Genomic DNA, 19,081 nt, shown 5'->3' with positions numbered 1-19,081 from the left:
GGAAAGAATAAGATCTCAATATCTATCAAGTCAAATACCAAATCAAAGCAAAGATACAAAATATAAAGAAGATTAAGATTATACAGCCATGTTAGCGGCTCTGTGAGGCTATACTTAGCATTTAGCTGAAAGCACAGCTGTGCCTAACGTCAGCATGCTGTCATGCTTGCAATGACATTACTAATATGTTGATGTTAGCAGGTATAATGTTTACCAGGTTCACCATCTTGGTTTAGCGTGTTAGCATGCTAACATTTGCTAATTAGCACTAAACACAAGGTATTGCTGAGGCTGATGGGAATGTCATTATTTTTGTCCATAAAAATAGGTATTGGACAGTTTTGACCTTATTATGGCCATAGATGAAAAGTGATGGGGTCACCAAAGAGATTACAATTCATCCTGGGATATGAACGTGTCTACCAAATTATAGTTATATTGTTGTTGAGATATTTCAGTCTGTACCAAAGTGGTGAACCAACCAACCATCAGACCAACAACACTGCCATCCCCAGAGCCACACCACTAGCATGGCAAAAAATAAAAAGTTAATGATTTATTCACAATTTGACTCATTTGACTGGTTCTCAACCAAGCCATCTGATCCTCCTGACAGAAAAGTGAAAGGAGAAAATGTACACCCCTGTTAAATTCCCATTTCATAATACATTGTGTTGTGTTTTCCTATGCTCATTTACCTGGTCTAGAGTAGTCTGTGACACTGAGTAGTCCTCTATGTTGAGCTTGTCTTTGTCAGCCAGGACCATTTGAAAGATCCTAGCCAGGGAGGAGGAGGAGATCTTGTACTGTAGAGTGTTGTAGTGTTTCTCTCTCTGGATGCAGCCAGGGAAGGTGTTCTCCATGAATGCTTCGGCAGGGTTCAGGTCTGGTGCACAACCGGGCTTAGCTGCCCTGATCTTCATGGTCACCACATAGCCATCACCAAACCTATGTTCACAATGATGTAAGGTAAAGCAAAATCAAAGATCAGCAATTTCGTAGAATACAATTTGGATTATGGATTTGAAGAGTATGAATTTTCGGAGATATTTTAATATATTTTGAAATTTGACACGTGACGTGGGATGAAGTAAAATGACTAACTTGTATTTGAGATGTTGAATAGTTCCCAAACACTTAAAGGATCCATTAACCATAATTGCTAAGCGGGTACACAGCGCCTCACATTCCTCCATACTGTAAAGACAGATGACAAAAATATGAATTAAAATCTGCTCTCGTAAATATACATGCATGTAAACACGCAGTCAAATACCCACATCAGATAGTTTACCTGTGTGAGGTGAGGACCACAGCTCGTCTGTCCTGAATAACACTCATGATGGAGTTCCACAGGAAGCGTCTGGAGAGAGGGTCCATACCTGTAGTGGGCTCATCCTAATGTACAGTAATAGTAACAACAAACATATAACATCACCTAACCACGCTCATGTAACTGCGATCCCCATCCTAAACCTCTAATTCAAACCAACCACTGTCATTAACGTTGGCCTCACCAGCAGCACCAGCGCAGGGCAGCCTATCATGGCAATGGCTGTGGAGAGTTTCCTCTTGGTTCCTCCACTGTAGGTCCCAGCACTTCGGCCTGCATCTTCTGACAGACCCAGCTTCTGGATGGCCCACTCTGCAACCTGAGCACGAGGAGGATGCCTCATGTTACAATTCAGTCAAACTTCAGTAAAATAAAGCTATATACTTGATACAGGAACAAAATCTGGCAGGTTCATACGTCGAAATGACACTGTATACACTTTGTAGTTTCAAAATATGCAGGGCTTCTAACTCTAACAGTATTACATTATGACTGTTTGTGGTGTCTTGTGAGAAAACATCTCCACTGGCTGTCCAAACAAGTTTGCATTTGGTAAAGGAAGGAACAAACTGGCCAAACATTTGTATGTAGTGATGTCTTCAACTACATTGGTGCCTTAATGGCCCACTGCGCTCCTCTCTTTATCGGACTGGCTAATTTTTCCTCAGTGCTTACAGCGAAAGGATGTGCTACTGCACATGCGTGTTTGTTGTGTCATTTTACAGTGCTGCTTACAACCGCCGGGTCCAGTTTAAAATGCTTTATTTCCTGGCAAAGCTGCATCTCACCCTGCTGATCTCAGACTCCGGAACTCCACGGAGGCGGGCGTAGAGGTGTAGATGTTCTCTGCCTGTCAGCAGCTCATCTATGGCATCAAACTGTGGGCAGTATCCCATGTTCTGGTGGACGTCCAGGATGTTGGTCAAAATGCTGAAGATTTAGGGGAAAACACTTGGGGTAAACACAATAAGAATGCTTATTACAAGCCTCAAAATGATATCAAATTCCATATTGGTTACTTCCTATTTGTGAAAAAAACAATACATTACTAACCTGTGACCAGCGACTGAGGCCTCTCCTGAGGTGACTTCAATGTCTCCAGTCAACATCTTAAATGTTGTGGTTTTCCCTGCTCCATTCACCCCCAGGAGACCAAAGCACTGCCGAGAATCAGGAGATAAAACATGATAGGTGAATAATAAAGTGGCCAGAATGTTTCCTCTGTGGAGTAAACTGTATCGGTTTAACCACACATACCTCTCCAGGTGATACTCCAACACAGATTCGGTCCACTGCAGGGATGATTGTTCGTGTGTACGTCTGGCAAAGCAAGATGAGAAAAAAATAAGGACAAAGAAGGAAGTATATTTTTGAGTTTGAAATCTTTTTTGAACATCAATTTGAGCATTTTGTCCATGACTGGTCATATTATGAAAAGATAAATGTCTCACCTTGGACAGGTCTCGTATGCGTAAAATGTCGTTTGTTTTTTCACTATTACAGATTCGCTCTCTTTCTTCTGCCACATCAACATCTTCGTCCAAAATAGGAGGCTTTGGGCAATCTGATATCCTGCAATGGAAAAATTCTACTCAGCAAATCAACTTCTAGTCAATCTATGCACCAGTCACATCACATTTTAGATTGTGTTATCTGGAAAAAAAATGTTACAGCATCTCTGCATATTATTACACACATCGTAATTTTTTCAAAGAGCAATTACTAAAGTACATCTGGCAAATTTGGTTTCCTAATTGAAGCTCTACCACTTACCAGTGGTCCAGGAAGAAGCGATACTGGAAGAGAACGTTAAGAATGAAATAGACGAATCCCTCAACAGCCATGCAGAATAGGTTCTTCCCAATAAAGTCCCAGTTATAGGGGTCTGGACTGTAGTCCTCACCTGAGGAAATACATAAACATAACACACCAGTCAATTACTTTTTTTTTAAATGTTGGGCGTTTTTCCTTGACGTAAGGAAGTTTTTAAGATCCAACAGAAGCTATGTTTATTATATTTTTCAGTTAAATCAGCGATTGGAATTTTACCAACAGTTGGCTCGGACCTTGATGGCACATGTAAGTTATCAGATTTCTGACGCAGCCAATGACCCAACATTCATTCAGAGAGTTAAGATGGTGGCTGACAGTTGGAGGCTTTTGTTGTATAAGTATTTGCTTGCTGGCCTGAGTGTGTGTGTGAAAACAATACATTACTATTGTGTGTGTTTTGTAATTACCAAAGCGAGCGTAGATATCAGTCACAGCCTGGTTCATGGCCATGTCTATGAGGCCTCGGCCCAGGCAGTAATGGGGGAAGATGAGCAGCACGGTCTTTAACAGCTGGTTGAGCTTGTACAGAGCCTAGACAGAAATCCAACACACACAAATTAGGGTGGAAGATGCACGGAAAATGGAATTTACAGAGACAATCCCTGTGGTCTTACTGTGGTGCCCTCAAAAAGGTCCAGGATGAAGGTGATGGCACTGCTGTTGATGCCAATGAAGAGGTTGATACATGACAAAGAGACGTAGGCTGTGCTGGGAACACTGAATATAAAGGACATGGGGTACATCATGGGTGTCACAGACCAGCTACAAGAGAAAGAGAGAGATCAGAAAAGCACAAGTTAACACCATACCAGTGACACCAGTGATATACTATTAGGCACACTTGGTTTTAGCAAACCAGTTGTGGGCTCTGCCTGCTAATTAACTGTTAAAATCCACCTGGTAAAAGAACTAAAAAATCTATCCATGTGTCCAGTGTGAAGAAAGTCAAAACTGATCAAGACAGCCACACAACTGATCATTGTGGGACCAGAAAGAAAAATGGGCTGATATATCCCGTATTATCCTGTTGTTAAAAATCATCCTGTTCATCCGGTTGTGGAATTAATTCTACTGTTCGGTTTTAAATTTAATTTGTAAAGATAATTTGTTCTCGGTTTTGTTACTATTTCAAAAAAATACAGACCCACAAATGCTAACAGAGGAAAATGCTGGAGCTTATAGGGTGACATTTAATTATGTTGGTTTACTACAGGCTGAATGTTGGTGCAAAATATAAGTTATTGGCAGCGTCAATTTAAAAGTAATTCTTTTAAAAATGTTTTGGAACATTCAAATTGTGACAGTGCTATTTTGATTTAGCTTTTTTGTTTGGCCCTCTTTTTACATACTTTGTTGTTAAAAAAAGACCAGACAAATACAGTTAGAGCTTGAAAAAGACAAAAACCTACCCATAAAGCATAAGCAGGGCAATAAGTGGTTGGAGGTTGGTTGCAGAGGTGTAGCACTTCTTATCAAAAAAGATGAAAATTTTCACAACCATCGCTGCACTGATGGAATAATTCACCTGGAGAAGGAACACAGTTATAGTAGATACTAGCGTCTGCAAGCTATTTCATGAGCAAAGAGAAGAAAACCTATTGACATTTGGGTGTCTTTACCCTGGTTGTTCTTATAAACATCATTTTTACATGCCCTTGACATTTGCCAGGCATTGGTACATATCTCATAAAGTAACAGGGTCACTGTACCATGTCCCAGAGAAGGTTGGCCATCCAGTAGACCAATGGACTGACACCACTGACAAACTGCAGGTGTTTGGCCTGGGTGACCCTCTCCTGGATTAAATAGAGGACGAAGCTGGCTGGAACGAACGACATGGCAAAGATGACACAGATGGCTACTACTGCATCCACTGAGGTGGTCAGGCTGGGGAAAGGACAGAGGAAAATGATCAGCTAAAACATTCAACAGTCATACAGGGATAAGTAGATCCACAGACAAAACTCCAACAACGCATTTGATCACAAATGTATGCTATCTATCAGTGTAAGATAATCTAAAGGGGGATTCTCTTTCCTTTAAAGTTGACCAAATCAAACATAAGTATAAGAAGCAGGATGGGAGTTTCCAGGAGCTAATGTCACTTAAAAATTGCTTATTTGTCAGCAGTGACCTCAGTGAACAATGTTTATGTGAAAAATCTTTTATTTGAGGCTGGGTCACTAAAAAATGTTACTACACGAGTATCCCACCCTGGTTCTACATTTTATAAAGTCCTTTCTTTTCCTTGCAAACACCTAGAAAAGTTTCAGACTTTGAAACGTATTTGATACATGTCCAGCCATTGGTCACTCACACAGTGATCTCAGAGAGCTGTTCTTTGGTGAGGTTCAGAGGATGGTTGATGGCAGTGATTCCATATTCGTCCAGGTTAGCTCCTTTGGGCAGGTTTGCACGTAGGATGGCGTTGTTGGCCACGTTCATGAAAGAAACCATGGTATGCCAGCCCTTATTGTTGTACCACACCTGTGGAAAGACAGTGAACGATGTACTTTGAGTACTGTTGATTTATAATGTTAATAACATAGACGTGTCATTTACAGCATTTACTTGGTTTGTGAGAAATGTATGTACAGTCTATTACATTGTGTTATACAATGAGGGAAGTTTATCACAGTGATGAAGGTTTCATCCAGCTGGTGAGGCTTTATTGGACTGACCTTGACATTGTTTTGAGTCTCCATGTACCTGAGGAACGTCCCTATGTCCTTCAGTGTTTGTTTGGAGTATTTGCCCTGCAACCAAAAATTCAAGGCCCCATTACAAAAGAAATCACCAAAGAGCAATGTGATGAACACACAGAAACGAAGATAATAGGGCACACAAACATAGGCAAACACATAATGTTGAGTTTTAAAGACATACCCCAGTAACATTGAGCAGTCGTCCCAGCTGTGCTGCTACATCCTGGATGGTCTTTGGCTGCAGCACTAAAACAGGAAGCTGTCCTCCCACTGATATACCTCCATACCTGGACACCACAGAGACAACCCTGCTGACATCTACTGCCAGCTACTGCAGCCCAAAACTGTACCGCACCATTACAACCACTGAAGGGAGAAGTGCACCACTACATCTATTCATGTAAAATACTTCAAATTGCATATAAAATAGCCCTATTTGGCCCTCTTATCTGACAATGAAGCAGTTGGATACAAATGTGAAATTACCTTTGTTCGTTCACCCAATATTTGCTCTTCAAGCTGGAAAGAGATAGATAAAAAATTTTCAAGAAATACTTAAACACCACAAATAGGCTTCTTCAACTAAAATGAACAGTTTTGTACTTTTACGTTAACGGTACAGTACATTTTTACATGTACACATCTGTATAAATCTTTGATGTAATAGAATTACAGTTTTTCTCTTTTTGTGCAACTACAATATATTTCAACATTGTAATGAAAATACCTACAGTAGTTGTTGTGTAAACACAAAAGTTTAGATCAGTGTACAGGAGAGAATCTATAGTAAATTGATGGTATTAGGTAAAGTAACTTAATGCGTTTCATCTCAGTTTGCATTCAGTTTGTGCTTTTTTTGTGCTTTTCTTCCTTTTGAATTGGTGCGAAGGATCTTATACCTGGTTCTGATGATTCTGGGGTAGGTCTTCACCAGGTAGTCAGAGATGTTCCTGCCTGTTAGGTCCATGAGAACATCTCCTGTTGACTGGATCCTCTGATGCACAAAATGACACGTAGTGTACATTTAATATGAGATGCTCATCAGCAGTGGTGGACCTACAAATGTATGCGATTTCAGTTGAATAAGTGAAAGTGATACAGTAGTCAATGCACAATACACAATAGTGTGTGCTGAAGGAATTTAGTAGTGCACTTGGGAGGGTAGATTTTGTGTGTGTGCGTGTGTGTGTATATATATATGGAGCCAGGACAGTAACTTTAAAATTTGGCATTGAAAACAAAACCGGAACTAAAAAAGCAAACATTGGCATTGAAAAATTACTGGAAATGTTTTCTATTTTTTTGCATTCTGATGTGTTTTTCAATGACAATGTTCTGATTTTTTCTTCATATCACTCTTTTTACAGTGAGTTTTTTTTTTTACACAGTCAGTTTTCAGTTTAAACTTTTAAAAAAATATATCAAATTAAAATGAAAGAATTTTTAATGTCTGTGTTTTATTTTTCAGTGAAACTTTTTTTTCAGTGCCAATACTTGTTTCACTGCCACTACAACTTTTCCCAGTACAAATGTTTCAACGCAAATGTTTCCTTTTTCAGTTCCGGTTTTGTTTTGAATGCCAATTTTAAAGTCACTGTCCTGGTTCCATATTGTGGTCATTTTCAATATAAGTGACCCAACTACCTACCTGTGGAGGTGGCAGGCCTCCAGCTCCCTCAGGACACACAGGCAGCATGGTGAGCTTCCTGGGTGTGCTGCATTGACAGTCTGGAGACGGTCTGAGGGAGTTCCATTCTGGGCCAGCCAGCATATCTATCAGGACAGGGTTAACCAGGGGCATCTCCCACTCCGTGGTGATGTTGTTACATGGGAAATCTCTAGCAGTGGGAGAAATTGACCCATGTAGTCAAACGAAACAACACAGTCTTAAAAAAAATTATCTAAATCTGTGAAGGTGACTCACTCTAGTGGTTCATCCACCATGCAGCGAGTCCCAAAGCCAGGCTTGTCCAACAACACTTCACCAAAGTATCTCATCTCAGCATCCATAGGATGCTCATTACTGCAATGGACAAAATAATAAAATACACATTGCTATGCCAAAATCTGAAAATGTATTTAGAGACATTTTAGCTATTTTAGCCAAATTCCATTAGAAGTATTGTACTGATCTCATTAAAGTCTCCCCATAACAGCTAAATAGTGCCAGGTGACCTAGTGTCCATTATGCCCACCTGAAGAAGGTGTACTGTCTCCCATACATCCAGGGACTGAGAGTCAGACTTGGATACTCTCCGAAAGGCGGAACGATCAGAGTGAATGTCAGTGCCAGGAAAACAAAACTGGCTGGCAGCACAATCTACCAAAGACAGATTTATAACTGCGATTTAAAAACCAGACAAAATATGTAACACTCAGATGAAGATTAAGGACCTGATACGTCTTGGAAATTCAACAATTCAGACAGCCAAACTATATAACAATATAGTGAAATATAACAATATAACTGAGACAAGGACCTCTGCTGATTCACTGTAGTCAGCCTAGTTTTCATATTTAGATCTGCTACAACATACCATATACTGTAGCACCACTTAAAACATAAAATGCTTTTAAGATTACTGACAGCGCTGCATTGGATTATGATTTGATAAATTACAGCAAGGTTACCTGGGCAAAGAAGTCTTTGTAGGAGCGTGTCGCATGATGTAACCTCTTGATCAGCAGAGCGAAGAACTGTTTCATGGTCAGACACAGGCCTCTGACCTGGTAGGATCCCCGTCCTGCACTGCCCTCTGGGACATCACACGGGCCCTTGCCATTGGTGTGCAAAGCCCCATCTGTCTCTGGAATATAAAGCTCAAGTCAAGTTGCACAGTCTGATTTGCACATGCGGTGTAAATGCTAGATTAAAGAGGCCAGCCGGCAAGCCAAGCATGTTTAGTCTTCTGTGAACAGTGATCAAAAATCATTTACCAGCAATGCTCCACTAGCCTTAGGGATGTAGTTCATTTTCTTAAATCTAGGGTATGTAATGTATTTTGGCGGATTGGCTGGCCTATCGGCCTGTCGACCTACCTATTCCTGTGCGCACTCTGCCCGTGCACTCATTGTGCATGAAAATGTGTTTTGGGGGAGCAGCTTTGGAAGGAGACGTGAAGGAAGGGGGTGTGATTTTTTTGGTTGAATACTTTTAAAATCTAGCTGTCTCTTGCTAGTTTCTCCAACGTTACCTACCCTAGCTTTAACGTGTTACTGGTGTGCCAGTGAAAGCTAGAGATCGAAATATTTATTCATGATGAATCAGTTGGTCACATGTTAAAATGCCTAAGCCGAAGCTCTCTGCATTACACTGTTGTCAGGAAAAAACACTTCTGCCAAAATATGTTTTCAGGAATGGATTAAAGAATGTTTAAAAGAATAATTTGAGGGAAATACCCTCATTGGCTTTCTTGCCAAGAGTGAGATGGGAAGATTGATACCACTCGTATGTCTGTATGGTAAATGTGAAGCTACCGCCAGCAGCCAGTTAGCTTAGCTTAACACAAAGACTGGAAACAGGAGAAAACAGCTAGCCTGGCTCTGTCCAAAGGTTACAAAAAAAGTTCACTAAGTTTGTTATATCTAGTCTGTTTAATCCGTACAAAAACCGAAGTGTAGAAACAGCAAGGTGTGGTTTTACAGAGGGTTCTCCTGGAGTTTTGTTGTCATCCTGAGGTGAGACATAACGTGTTAATTAGTGAGCTTTAGAGGTGTTGGTAGACAGATTTTGTTCCCTTTGGACAGAGCCAGGCTAGCTGTTAATCTGGGGACCTGAAAGTACTGTTTCCAGTCCTTATTCTAAGGAAAGCACTAGCTACCTGCTGGCTGTAGTTTCATATTTACCGTACAGACAGGAGAGTACCAATCTTCTCATCTAACTCTCAGCAAGAATGCAAGGGAATTTCCCAAAATGTTGACCTTCAGTTGACCTTCACATATTCTTTTTATTCAACAAAGAAAGGTTGAATAGGTGTCATCTTAATAGGCTGTAAACCCTCTTAAATTACATAAATTGATATGTTTTTCCCACAACAGCAGAGCTGTAAGCTGAAAGCCAATGTCACCTTTTGGTGGTTCCATATCAACTGCCACTCTGTTGAATCCACAGAGACTAGTTCGAGAGATCTGTTGCAATGATTTCTTGTCTGAGAGAGTTAGAGAATGGGATACAAAGGTTATAGGTCACATGAGGGGTAGATGGAGAAAAGAGGCCTACAAGAGATATAACTACACATTCAGACACACAACAAATCAATACGACAAGAAAAGGAATTAGGAAAATCATTGTGATGTTTTTCTTTATTACCTTGTATGCATTTCCTGTTGGTTGCATTCCCATCAGCAGTGACCTTTAGAAAGATCTACAAGGAAATAACTGTTTTATTGTCAAGATCCAAGATTAACAGATGCTCTTGATTACAAAGCCTTATGAAACAGAGTCTAATCACTGTGAAGGTGAAAGTCAGGCAGTGACTGTATGACAGATTGCCTCAATAAAACGCTCCTTGCTGTCCTTTGTACTTGCTATCAAATTGCTGTTTCGCACTGAAAAAGAAAATATCATTTGTACTTCAATAACTAGGAATCTTTCTTTTTCAGGGGGCAGTCATTGTCAGTTTGATCTGTCATCTAATATTTTTAAGTCCTGGGATTACAATGTAAATTTGTAAAAATGTAAATTACTTTTTTCCGATTTTCCTAATAAATCACTACTGCATGTGGCTGTTAAATACAAGCAATCCTATGATTACTATAACTGCTACCATTTCTTTTTTTTATTATTTCCACGCACCTCCTCCAGCGATGTGTCGGACACACCAAAGCTGCTGAGGCCCATGTCCACCAGGGTTTCCTCCAGCTCCCTGAAGAGGCTAGCGTAGGCCCTGGGCTGGAAGTCACGGTTCGGCAGCAGATAGGTCAGTTCCTGGCCAATGGCCTCAATGAGACGAGCCTGTGGCACGTGATGATGGACCAGGGCTGTGATGCTTTCCATGTTACCTGTAAATGGTAGAAGAGGATTTAGCCTCATTTCAACATCCATCACTGCTTTTTTTGTTTAATTAAGTATCTTTTTGCTAAGAAAACAGAATATCTGACAGCTGATAGATGGCATGTTAATTAGAAATGTACTGTAAGAAAATTAAGAGGGTGTGCAAAACCACAGCAGGGAATAAAGAAAAATAGAAGAAAAACATTTAATTACAGCATATGGTTGGGCAAACCTGCATATCCACTTGATCTTTAATAGTTCTACAGAGGGCCTACAGTAGTACACTGAGTACAGTAAGTACAGGGTGTTTCTAGGTGTGTTGGCAGCAGGTACAAAAAGTAGACTGGCTACAATCCAGTGCAAAAATGCTATTCATCAACAGGACAAATAGATTATGCTCCATTGCATTACTAATTTAGAAGCTGAATAGACTAAAAACAGGTTAAAGGAGACTGACAATGAACTTGGCATAACACACTGATTCACCAGACAAGAATGGAACTAATGGTGACCTTACCATCCATCCGTCTGTCTGGGGTCTGGCTCTCTTCCTGGTTCACTTTAAACTTTGAACACTTTGAACATTGACAGGAGCAATCTTCCGTACAGTCACAGCTGGCCTGCAGGACAAAATGTTATTGAAAACCATAATTCACTTTTTTTTAATATCTCTCCTGCATGCATTTTTGCTCCCCCTTATTCTCACAGGGATTCATTTACATACAAGAGGGACAGAGGGACTCATAAAGGTGAAACCATTGTATTAATCTGATGTTAAATATTTTTAACTGTTTCCTCTACTACTTGGATAAATCCACTTCCATTTGGATGTATCAGTATGCTTTTTTCTTTGTTTGTTTATTTATTTATTATTAGCCAGGGTTTCAAGCCAGAATTTTAGCATACTGCAGCTTAAATGCTGTTCCATATGCTGTTCTAGCCAGATAAGAATTTAATTCTGGCAGTATATTAAATCCACCTTCAACCCAAATTTTTCATTTAACTTTTAAAGCTATTACTCTGTGCCATTTAAAGTCTAATGCACACAAACGTACACAAGGCTCCATTTTCATAAGTTCCCACCTTTGGAGTATCATGTTTCATTCGTCGTACAAGAGTGAGGTAGAATCCAGCACCAAAACAGTTCTTGAGGAAGATGGGGGAACCGCAGCAGTAGAGGCGGCCCTGAGAGATGATAGCCACCCTGTCACTCAGCAGGTCGGCCTCGTCCATGTGGTGGGTGGACATGATGACTGTGCGACCTGCAAGATGGGAAAGAGATGGACGATGAAGAAGGGATAAATAGAGAGGTATGAAAGAAGGATGGATGTTTGATGATTCTGATTTAGGACAAACTTTCTCTCTAAACTCAGTCAATATCTAATAATATTTAGCATACTAAATACTATGATCTAATAAATTACAGTCACTTAATAAAATATTTTCTTGCCAACAGACACTTCAGCTGAATACACATGTTTGGCAGTTCTTACAAATACAACATTATGTTAAATGGTTGGATAATGTGATAAAGAATAAATTCAAACTAAATATAAATAATGAATGAATAAACAACATTTTGAATCAGATAGCAGTATGAATTGTTACCTATTTTTAACAGATGGATTGTGTCCATGTCAGTGCTCATAACACATTTTAAGGCATTTAAGTGCATGATGATTACAATTAGAGAATATAAGACAGTAAAGGTTGGCTATTTCAAGGAACAACTGAAGCTGTTATTTGTCTGTTGATATTGGAAAATACTTTTTAAAGTTTTTATCTGTCTACCTGAGGGACTAATGCAGAAAACCTCCACAGCACCATGACATTAGGGCACTATACCCTCTTCTAGCCAGCAGGGGTCAGTGTTACCTGCACGGTATTTGAGCAGCAGGTCCCAAATGGAGCGTCTGGAGTAGGGGTCCACCCCTGAAGTGGGCTCATCCAGGATCACCACCTTAGCCCCACCAACAAACGCCAAGGCAACTGATAACTTCCTCTGCATGCCCCCTGGATTAGAACATCATAAAGTACTGACAGTGCATACATCAGTGTGTGTGTGTGTGTGTGTGTATCTATTGCAAAACAAAATTTAAAGATAAAAATTAAACATATCCATTTGTGCTTTGCAGCAGCTTTTTTTTTTTTGGATGAAGACGCATCCAGACAGACCTGAGAGGTTCTGAGTCAGTTCATCCCTCTTATGGGGAAGACCCAGATCCTGCAGCATGTTCTCAACCTCTTCCTCGGCCTCCGCTATTGGACGGCCTTTCAACAGCGAGTAGAAGAGGATATGCTCCGCTACTGTCATACTGATCGAGAACAAGAGAAAGAGGGAGAAGCATTAATCCAGTTACAACTCTAAAATTGTACACACTACACACTGCAAGTATTTTGTTTGTTTGTTAATCACACTGTGTGGTGATTACTATTATGGTACAATATAAAATGCAATTCACCAAAACTACTTTTTATGATGAATCCTAAATTCTAAGCATGAGGAGAGCTACATACTGCTGAAAAAGGATGTTGTGTTGAGGGCACATTCCCAGAGAGAGACGGATGGTGTCCATGTCTGTGCGGATGTCCTTGCCATAGATGGTGGCTGTCCCTGAGGTGGGAGGGAACATACCGGTCAAGATGGACCTGGGAGAAAAATGAGGGAGAGAAATAAGTGGAGTGGAACATGGTGTCACCCAGCTACATATTGACACTGCAAAAGTTAATTTCAGAGAATCTTAGACTATTTTTTACGTTAAGCAATTAGGATATGGGTGTTGTGTGTGGGTCTGCCTGCAGGAACAGCATCTGAGTGACATACATGGTGGTGGTCTTCCCAGCCCCATTGTGGCCCAGAAAGGCAGTAATCTGGCTCTCATAAAAGCTGATGCTAAGGCCATCCACAGCCGGTCTGGAGCTACTGCCGAACACCTTGACCAGGTCCTGGATACAAACTCCCTTCACCAAGTCAGCTGGCTCTGCTTCAAAGAATGGCTGACCTGCATTCAGCAAAGACAACCGCATGTAAGTTACAAATTTGTCTGGACTAGGAGTGAATACTGTCCTCTGGAATGTTTACGTATTTAAAAAGCAAAATGAAATCCACCACAGCGGGCATGTCTTTCAAGTGAACAAAGCAATAATAATAAAAGTGACAATCATATCAACATATCATATGCCAATCTCAGAAAGTAACAAAAGGGTAACTTTATTTCCCAAATGCGTATGAAATAGGAAAGACAAATATGAGATCAGGGGATAGGAATGCCATACGGTGTAAAGAAAACAGTTTCCATCACTTATTAACTAAACATGAAACTGAGAAGCTAGCAGTATGTGTGTTCACATATGCCAGCAAGTGCAAACACACACAAGGACATTGAGTTCCCACATAATGAATTTGTCTGGCAGAGAGGGAAAGTGAGAGCAAATAGAGAGATGGCCTCAATCCGGAATGGAGATCAAGTGTATGCTTGGAGAAATATTACATCAACATAATTAATAAGATATGTGGAATTATGCTGTTCTTATGTATCAGAAAGAAGCAGAGATGTTGATAGATAATGCAAATGCAGCAGAAATGTGTAATAATAAAATCATGATACTGTAGAACTGTGTTGTATCTATTATACCCCTCTTCAAGGAAGCTACAATGTAAAAGTGTTTTGGCTATGACTTTAACAAATTGCACCTCTCTGTAGAAAAGCAGCTCTGTACACCCTCAATCCGATGAAAGAGTTGTGCTGAAGCTCTTTGAAATATGAAGAACCAACTGTAACTATTATACCGTCTCTCTTCTGGTTCTCCTCTGCCTCAGCCTGGTTCGCCTTCTCCAGCCTCTCACGCTGATCCTGATGTTCACACGAGGCTGTCTTCTCCAGAGTCTTGGGTTTCTCCTGCTCTTTCTCCTGATCTTGGTCTTCCTCCTCCTCTTTTTTCTGCTGCTCTCCTTGCTCTTTGTTTGCCAGGTTGTGAAAGCCTTTTTTATCCAACTCCAGTTTGTTGTCACCTTTGGAGAAAAAAGAAAGGATTTTAAAACTGACTTAGGGCTGAGATCTGCACATTATGTCACTGGATAACAAACTTTTAACAGTCTAGGTCCTCTTTATTTTAGAAATAATTAGATATATCAGTTTTAGCATAACCTTTTTCTTATGCACAGTAAGTAAATAGGGAAAATGGTAAGTAAGAAAGCTTACCTGAAGCTGGAGCCACACTGTTGAGCCAATAACAGGGCAGGAAGGGGAAGTAAAATGGTCGACCAATTCCATACTGTCCTGTGATAAAAAGAAAATATGGACATAAATCAAAATAGTTTTGTTTTTTTTTACAGCAAATGTTGTAACCAAACCCTTCATTTCTCTCTAATGCACTGACCAGGGAAGACATTGTCCAGGTACCAGGCCAGCACAGCATACAGCAGCGTGTCCAAGGCCATCATGCAGATGGAGGTGAGAAAGGAGAACTCGTCCCCCTCCAGAGGGCTGGTCTGGATGTTGTCCCACTGCAGACCCAGGCCCTGCTCTTCATATCGCGACAGGTACTCTGTCCCAAAGCCAAAAGCCACTTGGGACAGCAGACTCTGAGGGGAGAGGTAATGATAAAATCATCTTTGTTCTCCACTTAAGGCCTGTCCGTCAACCATCTATTGTCTATTTATTCAGTGTTTTAACTACATTTTCCTCACTTTATTTTCCCTCAATATTACTGTGTTTACTGTACTGATATACTGTTTTTTGAGAAATACTATGACCATGAAGTTTATATAACAGACTGTGTGACCCCTCACTTACTTTTAGTCTTGAGTTTAGTTAGGCATCATTATGATGCTTCAGTTCCTTGGGATCTGTAATACGATTAAGGAACAACAACTAGCTGTGTTTTAAACATGGTTGGTAAAATATCATAATATGTGTGGGAAGAGTCAAGTGTTGAAGATTCTGAGCAGGTAAATCCTGTGCTGTATCTAAAAATGGAATAATTACTCTAGATACGGTAGCATGTTTTCAGTTGAAGCACGCTCCCTTGTTAGAGGGAGATGCTGAGATGTGACACCCACCAGCAGGATCTTCATGTCCTTGGTGATGCGGTCTTGCCAGGTGAAGCAGAAGATGTGCGGGAGGTAAAGGGTGAAGTAAACGATGCCGCAACAGGCTGCTGCCAGGTTGGCCTGGTTGAAGAAGACACTAAGGAGGAAGCATTGCATGATGGTAGCCGTAGTAAAGGTGAGCAAAAAGAGGAAGAGGATGACGGCATTGCTGTAGTTCAGTACCCTTCCACCCTATAGGCCAGAGACAGAGAGAAAGACACCGGGCGATGTTTTCAATTGCAATGCACTGAATCTGCACAGGAATACCAAACACATATACTGTGGAGGAGAAGGACATGGTGGCTGATGTAGTGAATCAAACAAAAAAAGTTGTTTTTACATAAATGCTTTTGGAAATAATTTGGCTGGAGAAGTTTTACCAAAAACTGATTTCATTGCTTTGGAGCAAGTTGCAATGGATACACTGACTAGGTTGTTAAACATTGATTTTCCCTAGCTGTAAACTTAGAAAAGACATTTTTTCCACACTGTATAATGATGTAACATATACAGTGTATTTTGTATCTGCATTAGTTATATATAATGCTTAAATTGAGTGAAATATTAAAGTCCAGGACATCGTGTTTTCGGAATAATCTACATTTTCTACATAACTAATAAATCTAATGTAATACGTTATGTTATGTTATAAAGATACCTTGGGATGTTAAAGAGAATTTAAATGTTTTAGTCAATTTGCCATGTGAAATAAGAGTAAATGAATACCACTTGGTGACATGCAATATAGACATTATTTGGGTAATCTTGGTATAAAACATTGCTATACACAAATGCTCCACTAGATGTCACAACAGCCTATTTTATATTTACATTCATGATATGTCAGCTGAACCACTGGCTGACTACAAGAGATGACTTGTGACTTTTCAGTGTACAAGAGTTAATCATTGACCAACCCATTCCCTTATGTCGATGACATAATTCCCATGATGTCATGGTATTCACAGTTCTTTCATTAATGATTCATGTATGAAGTATCCAATCGGTGAGCCACTATTATCAATTAATTACTTCAAGGAAAAAGATCTGGTAATGATTCACAGTAAAACTGGGTGATAGCTTAACATTTATATCTAATGAAGTTTACATGATCAGAGACACACTGAATTAATCATTAAAAAGACTCATTAGCTTCACACGTGGAATAGGCGTTTCCAGCAAAATATGGATTGTAGTAAATTTAATAGTAAAAAAGGTAACAAATTAAGGTAATCAGAAATGTGCTGGAACGTAGTAGAGGAACATGCACTCGAGGTGCTCCATGCGTATACTGTATTATCAGTGATGCATTATCAGTAATCCACCAATAGGTCAAACAGCCGTCTTCTGCTCAAACATAAAGTGCTTGTATGAGACAAGTTAGATGGCACAGGAAGGAGGACCTTTAGAAGCTTTTTGGTAAATCCTTCCTCACCATGATGATGGCCGTGAGGAGAGCAGTGCTAGTGCCCATCATGAGGAAGCTGTCAATAAACCAGGTGGACCAGATGACCCCATTGGTTACCCCCATTGCCTTCAGGGTCTCCTTCAGGCGGAGTTCCTTCTCCAGGACAATACTCTTGACTATCATGGACACAGAGTAGACCCAGGCAAGCACCATGAAGATGGGGAAACAGCGATTCAATGTCAGCATGAAGCTGAGCAGAGAAGGGGAAGGAGAAATAAGATGGAGGAGAAGGACACAGTTATTGAAGTGTATTGAAGTGGGGAACCAGAATTGTCTATCAGGTTTACTACCAAAAAAAAATAAGTACGTTTACTAAGTAGTGTAATGCTAAAACATGACTGTACCTTGAAAATCAAAAGCTAAAAGAAAGTCAAAAATGAATTCTACTATGGCATTTAAATGTGATTGAACTTTGTTTAAAGTTATTAAATAATTATAGTTTCCACTCACAGATCATCCACATAACAAGGGTAGGGCATCTGCTGTAGGTAAACACCCAGTGGCCACTCCTTTCCTGTCTGACTCTTGATGATCCCATGCTCTATTATGTCCTGGAGGTAAGCAAAGCCGCCCCACACATAGCGGAGGTCATCCATAGGATCAGCTCTGGGGCCCGGGTCCCAATACCTGAGCAATACACACATATTTAGTCTCTAAATTTATCATCATTGTACTAAACCCATCATTTCCACTTGACTTTGATTCTAACCTGTCTTTGATCTTATTGGTGCGCTCCACTGCATCAATATCCATACGGATCTTGAACTTAATATGAGGTGGGACACTGGTGGTCCAAGGGTACATATTTATGAAGACAAGGCCCGCCCAGAACTTGCTGTCCTCCAACAGGTCCAAGGCGCGATGAGTGATGGCGTCCTCGTCAGGCTGAGCCACAAACTTATCCAGGATCACACACTGGGTAGAGGAGAATGAACAAGAAAGAGACAGCCACACAAATGGACAGGTGTTAGACCAGGGTACCAGGGTAACCCCCTGGGTATAAGCGGAGCACCAGCAAATCTGCATAGCAAAACTACATTTTAAGTGCTGCCTGTTTAACAGAATATTAGATTTCACTTTTCTTTTAGGTCACAGCATTACCTGAGTTTACTTGAGTATTATTTATTTGAATTTTACATACACTAGCATAATTGTTGCCATAGAGGTAAACAATCCAGTCATCAAAAGCACGTTTCAAACATTTTTAGAAACATTTCTGATCTTGATGAGTATTAGACGGTGTAGTCCCTCATTCGTCCAGGAGTGTTCTATTGTAGAAAAGGTTTCAGTCGTAGTCATCTCGACACTGTTTTCAGAATCAAGACGTTTCGGCGCCCATCCGGAAGTCATTCTCAATTGTGAAAAAATGGGATGGGAACTAGAAATTTAAGTTACTCTGTGTTACATAAGCCCTGCCCTCAGGAAGGAATCTGCCTGAGTATCTGTTAAGATGGCCCAGTAATCAGTAATCAGGCCTATTGTTTTCTGGCTGCATCTACTTCATCACTATTAAGTACCTGATTAGCATGTGATTGGTGTGACCAAGGTGATAATACACTCTGATAGACTTTGGGCAGATTGAATCTCTTGGTTGGTTGGTAACAGTGATGAAGTAGATGCAGCCAGAAAACAATAGGCCTGATGGCAGGGCTTATGT

The 19,081-nt window shown here is 40.3% G+C and overlaps 1 protein-coding gene across 2 annotated transcripts in view; it reads right to left on the bottom strand.

Annotated features, from left to right (window-relative positions):
- The window catches only part of abca4a (ATP-binding cassette, sub-family A (ABC1), member 4a), a 36,681-nt gene that overhangs the window by 1,303 nt on the left and 16,297 nt on the right, over positions 1-19,081 (bottom strand). Inside the window, exons 13-50 of one of the 2 annotated variants that reach the window (XM_044176350.1) lie at positions 18,134-18,339; positions 17,875-18,051; positions 17,392-17,614; positions 15,927-16,148; positions 15,245-15,449; positions 15,067-15,144; positions 14,655-14,876; positions 13,689-13,866; positions 13,382-13,513; positions 13,040-13,179; positions 12,740-12,877; positions 11,948-12,126; positions 11,382-11,484; positions 10,667-10,872; positions 10,181-10,235; positions 9,939-10,019; positions 8,503-8,678; positions 8,067-8,191; positions 7,796-7,894; positions 7,520-7,709; positions 6,771-6,865; positions 6,358-6,390; positions 6,053-6,158; positions 5,848-5,922; positions 5,484-5,653; positions 4,876-5,053; positions 4,576-4,691; positions 3,781-3,928; positions 3,574-3,697; positions 3,107-3,236; positions 2,785-2,905; positions 2,591-2,653; positions 2,387-2,493; positions 2,122-2,263; positions 1,518-1,652; positions 1,295-1,398; positions 1,105-1,197; positions 699-948 (exon numbers count right to left, since the gene is read on the bottom strand). In XM_044176350.1, coding sequence (XP_044032285.1) covers positions 699-948; positions 1,105-1,197; positions 1,295-1,398; positions 1,518-1,652; positions 2,122-2,263; positions 2,387-2,493; positions 2,591-2,653; positions 2,785-2,905; positions 3,107-3,236; positions 3,574-3,697; positions 3,781-3,928; positions 4,576-4,691; positions 4,876-5,053; positions 5,484-5,653; positions 5,848-5,922; positions 6,053-6,158; positions 6,358-6,390; positions 6,771-6,865; positions 7,520-7,709; positions 7,796-7,894; positions 8,067-8,191; positions 8,503-8,678; positions 9,939-10,019; positions 10,181-10,235; positions 10,667-10,872; positions 11,382-11,484; positions 11,948-12,126; positions 12,740-12,877; positions 13,040-13,179; positions 13,382-13,513; positions 13,689-13,866; positions 14,655-14,876; positions 15,067-15,144; positions 15,245-15,449; positions 15,927-16,148; positions 17,392-17,614; positions 17,875-18,051; positions 18,134-18,339 — 5,325 coding nt within the window. The remainder of the gene's footprint in view (positions 1-698; positions 949-1,104; positions 1,198-1,294; positions 1,399-1,517; positions 1,653-2,121; positions 2,264-2,386; positions 2,494-2,590; positions 2,654-2,784; positions 2,906-3,106; positions 3,237-3,573; positions 3,698-3,780; positions 3,929-4,575; positions 4,692-4,875; positions 5,054-5,483; positions 5,654-5,847; positions 5,923-6,052; positions 6,159-6,357; positions 6,391-6,770; positions 6,866-7,519; positions 7,710-7,795; positions 7,895-8,066; positions 8,192-8,502; positions 8,679-9,938; positions 10,020-10,180; positions 10,236-10,666; positions 10,873-11,381; positions 11,485-11,947; positions 12,127-12,739; positions 12,878-13,039; positions 13,180-13,381; positions 13,514-13,688; positions 13,867-14,654; positions 14,877-15,066; positions 15,145-15,244; positions 15,450-15,926; positions 16,149-17,391; positions 17,615-17,874; positions 18,052-18,133; positions 18,340-19,081) is intronic. The other variant, XM_044176351.1, reaches the window with a different exon arrangement.

This window comes from Siniperca chuatsi, linkage group LG19, assembly GCF_020085105.1.
Source record: "Siniperca chuatsi isolate FFG_IHB_CAS linkage group LG19, ASM2008510v1, whole genome shotgun sequence".
NCBI lineage: Eukaryota > Metazoa > Chordata > Actinopteri > Centrarchiformes > Sinipercidae > Siniperca > Siniperca chuatsi.
Note: the sequence above shows the minus strand (reverse complement) of the source record. Positions and strands in the feature narration are given on the sequence as shown.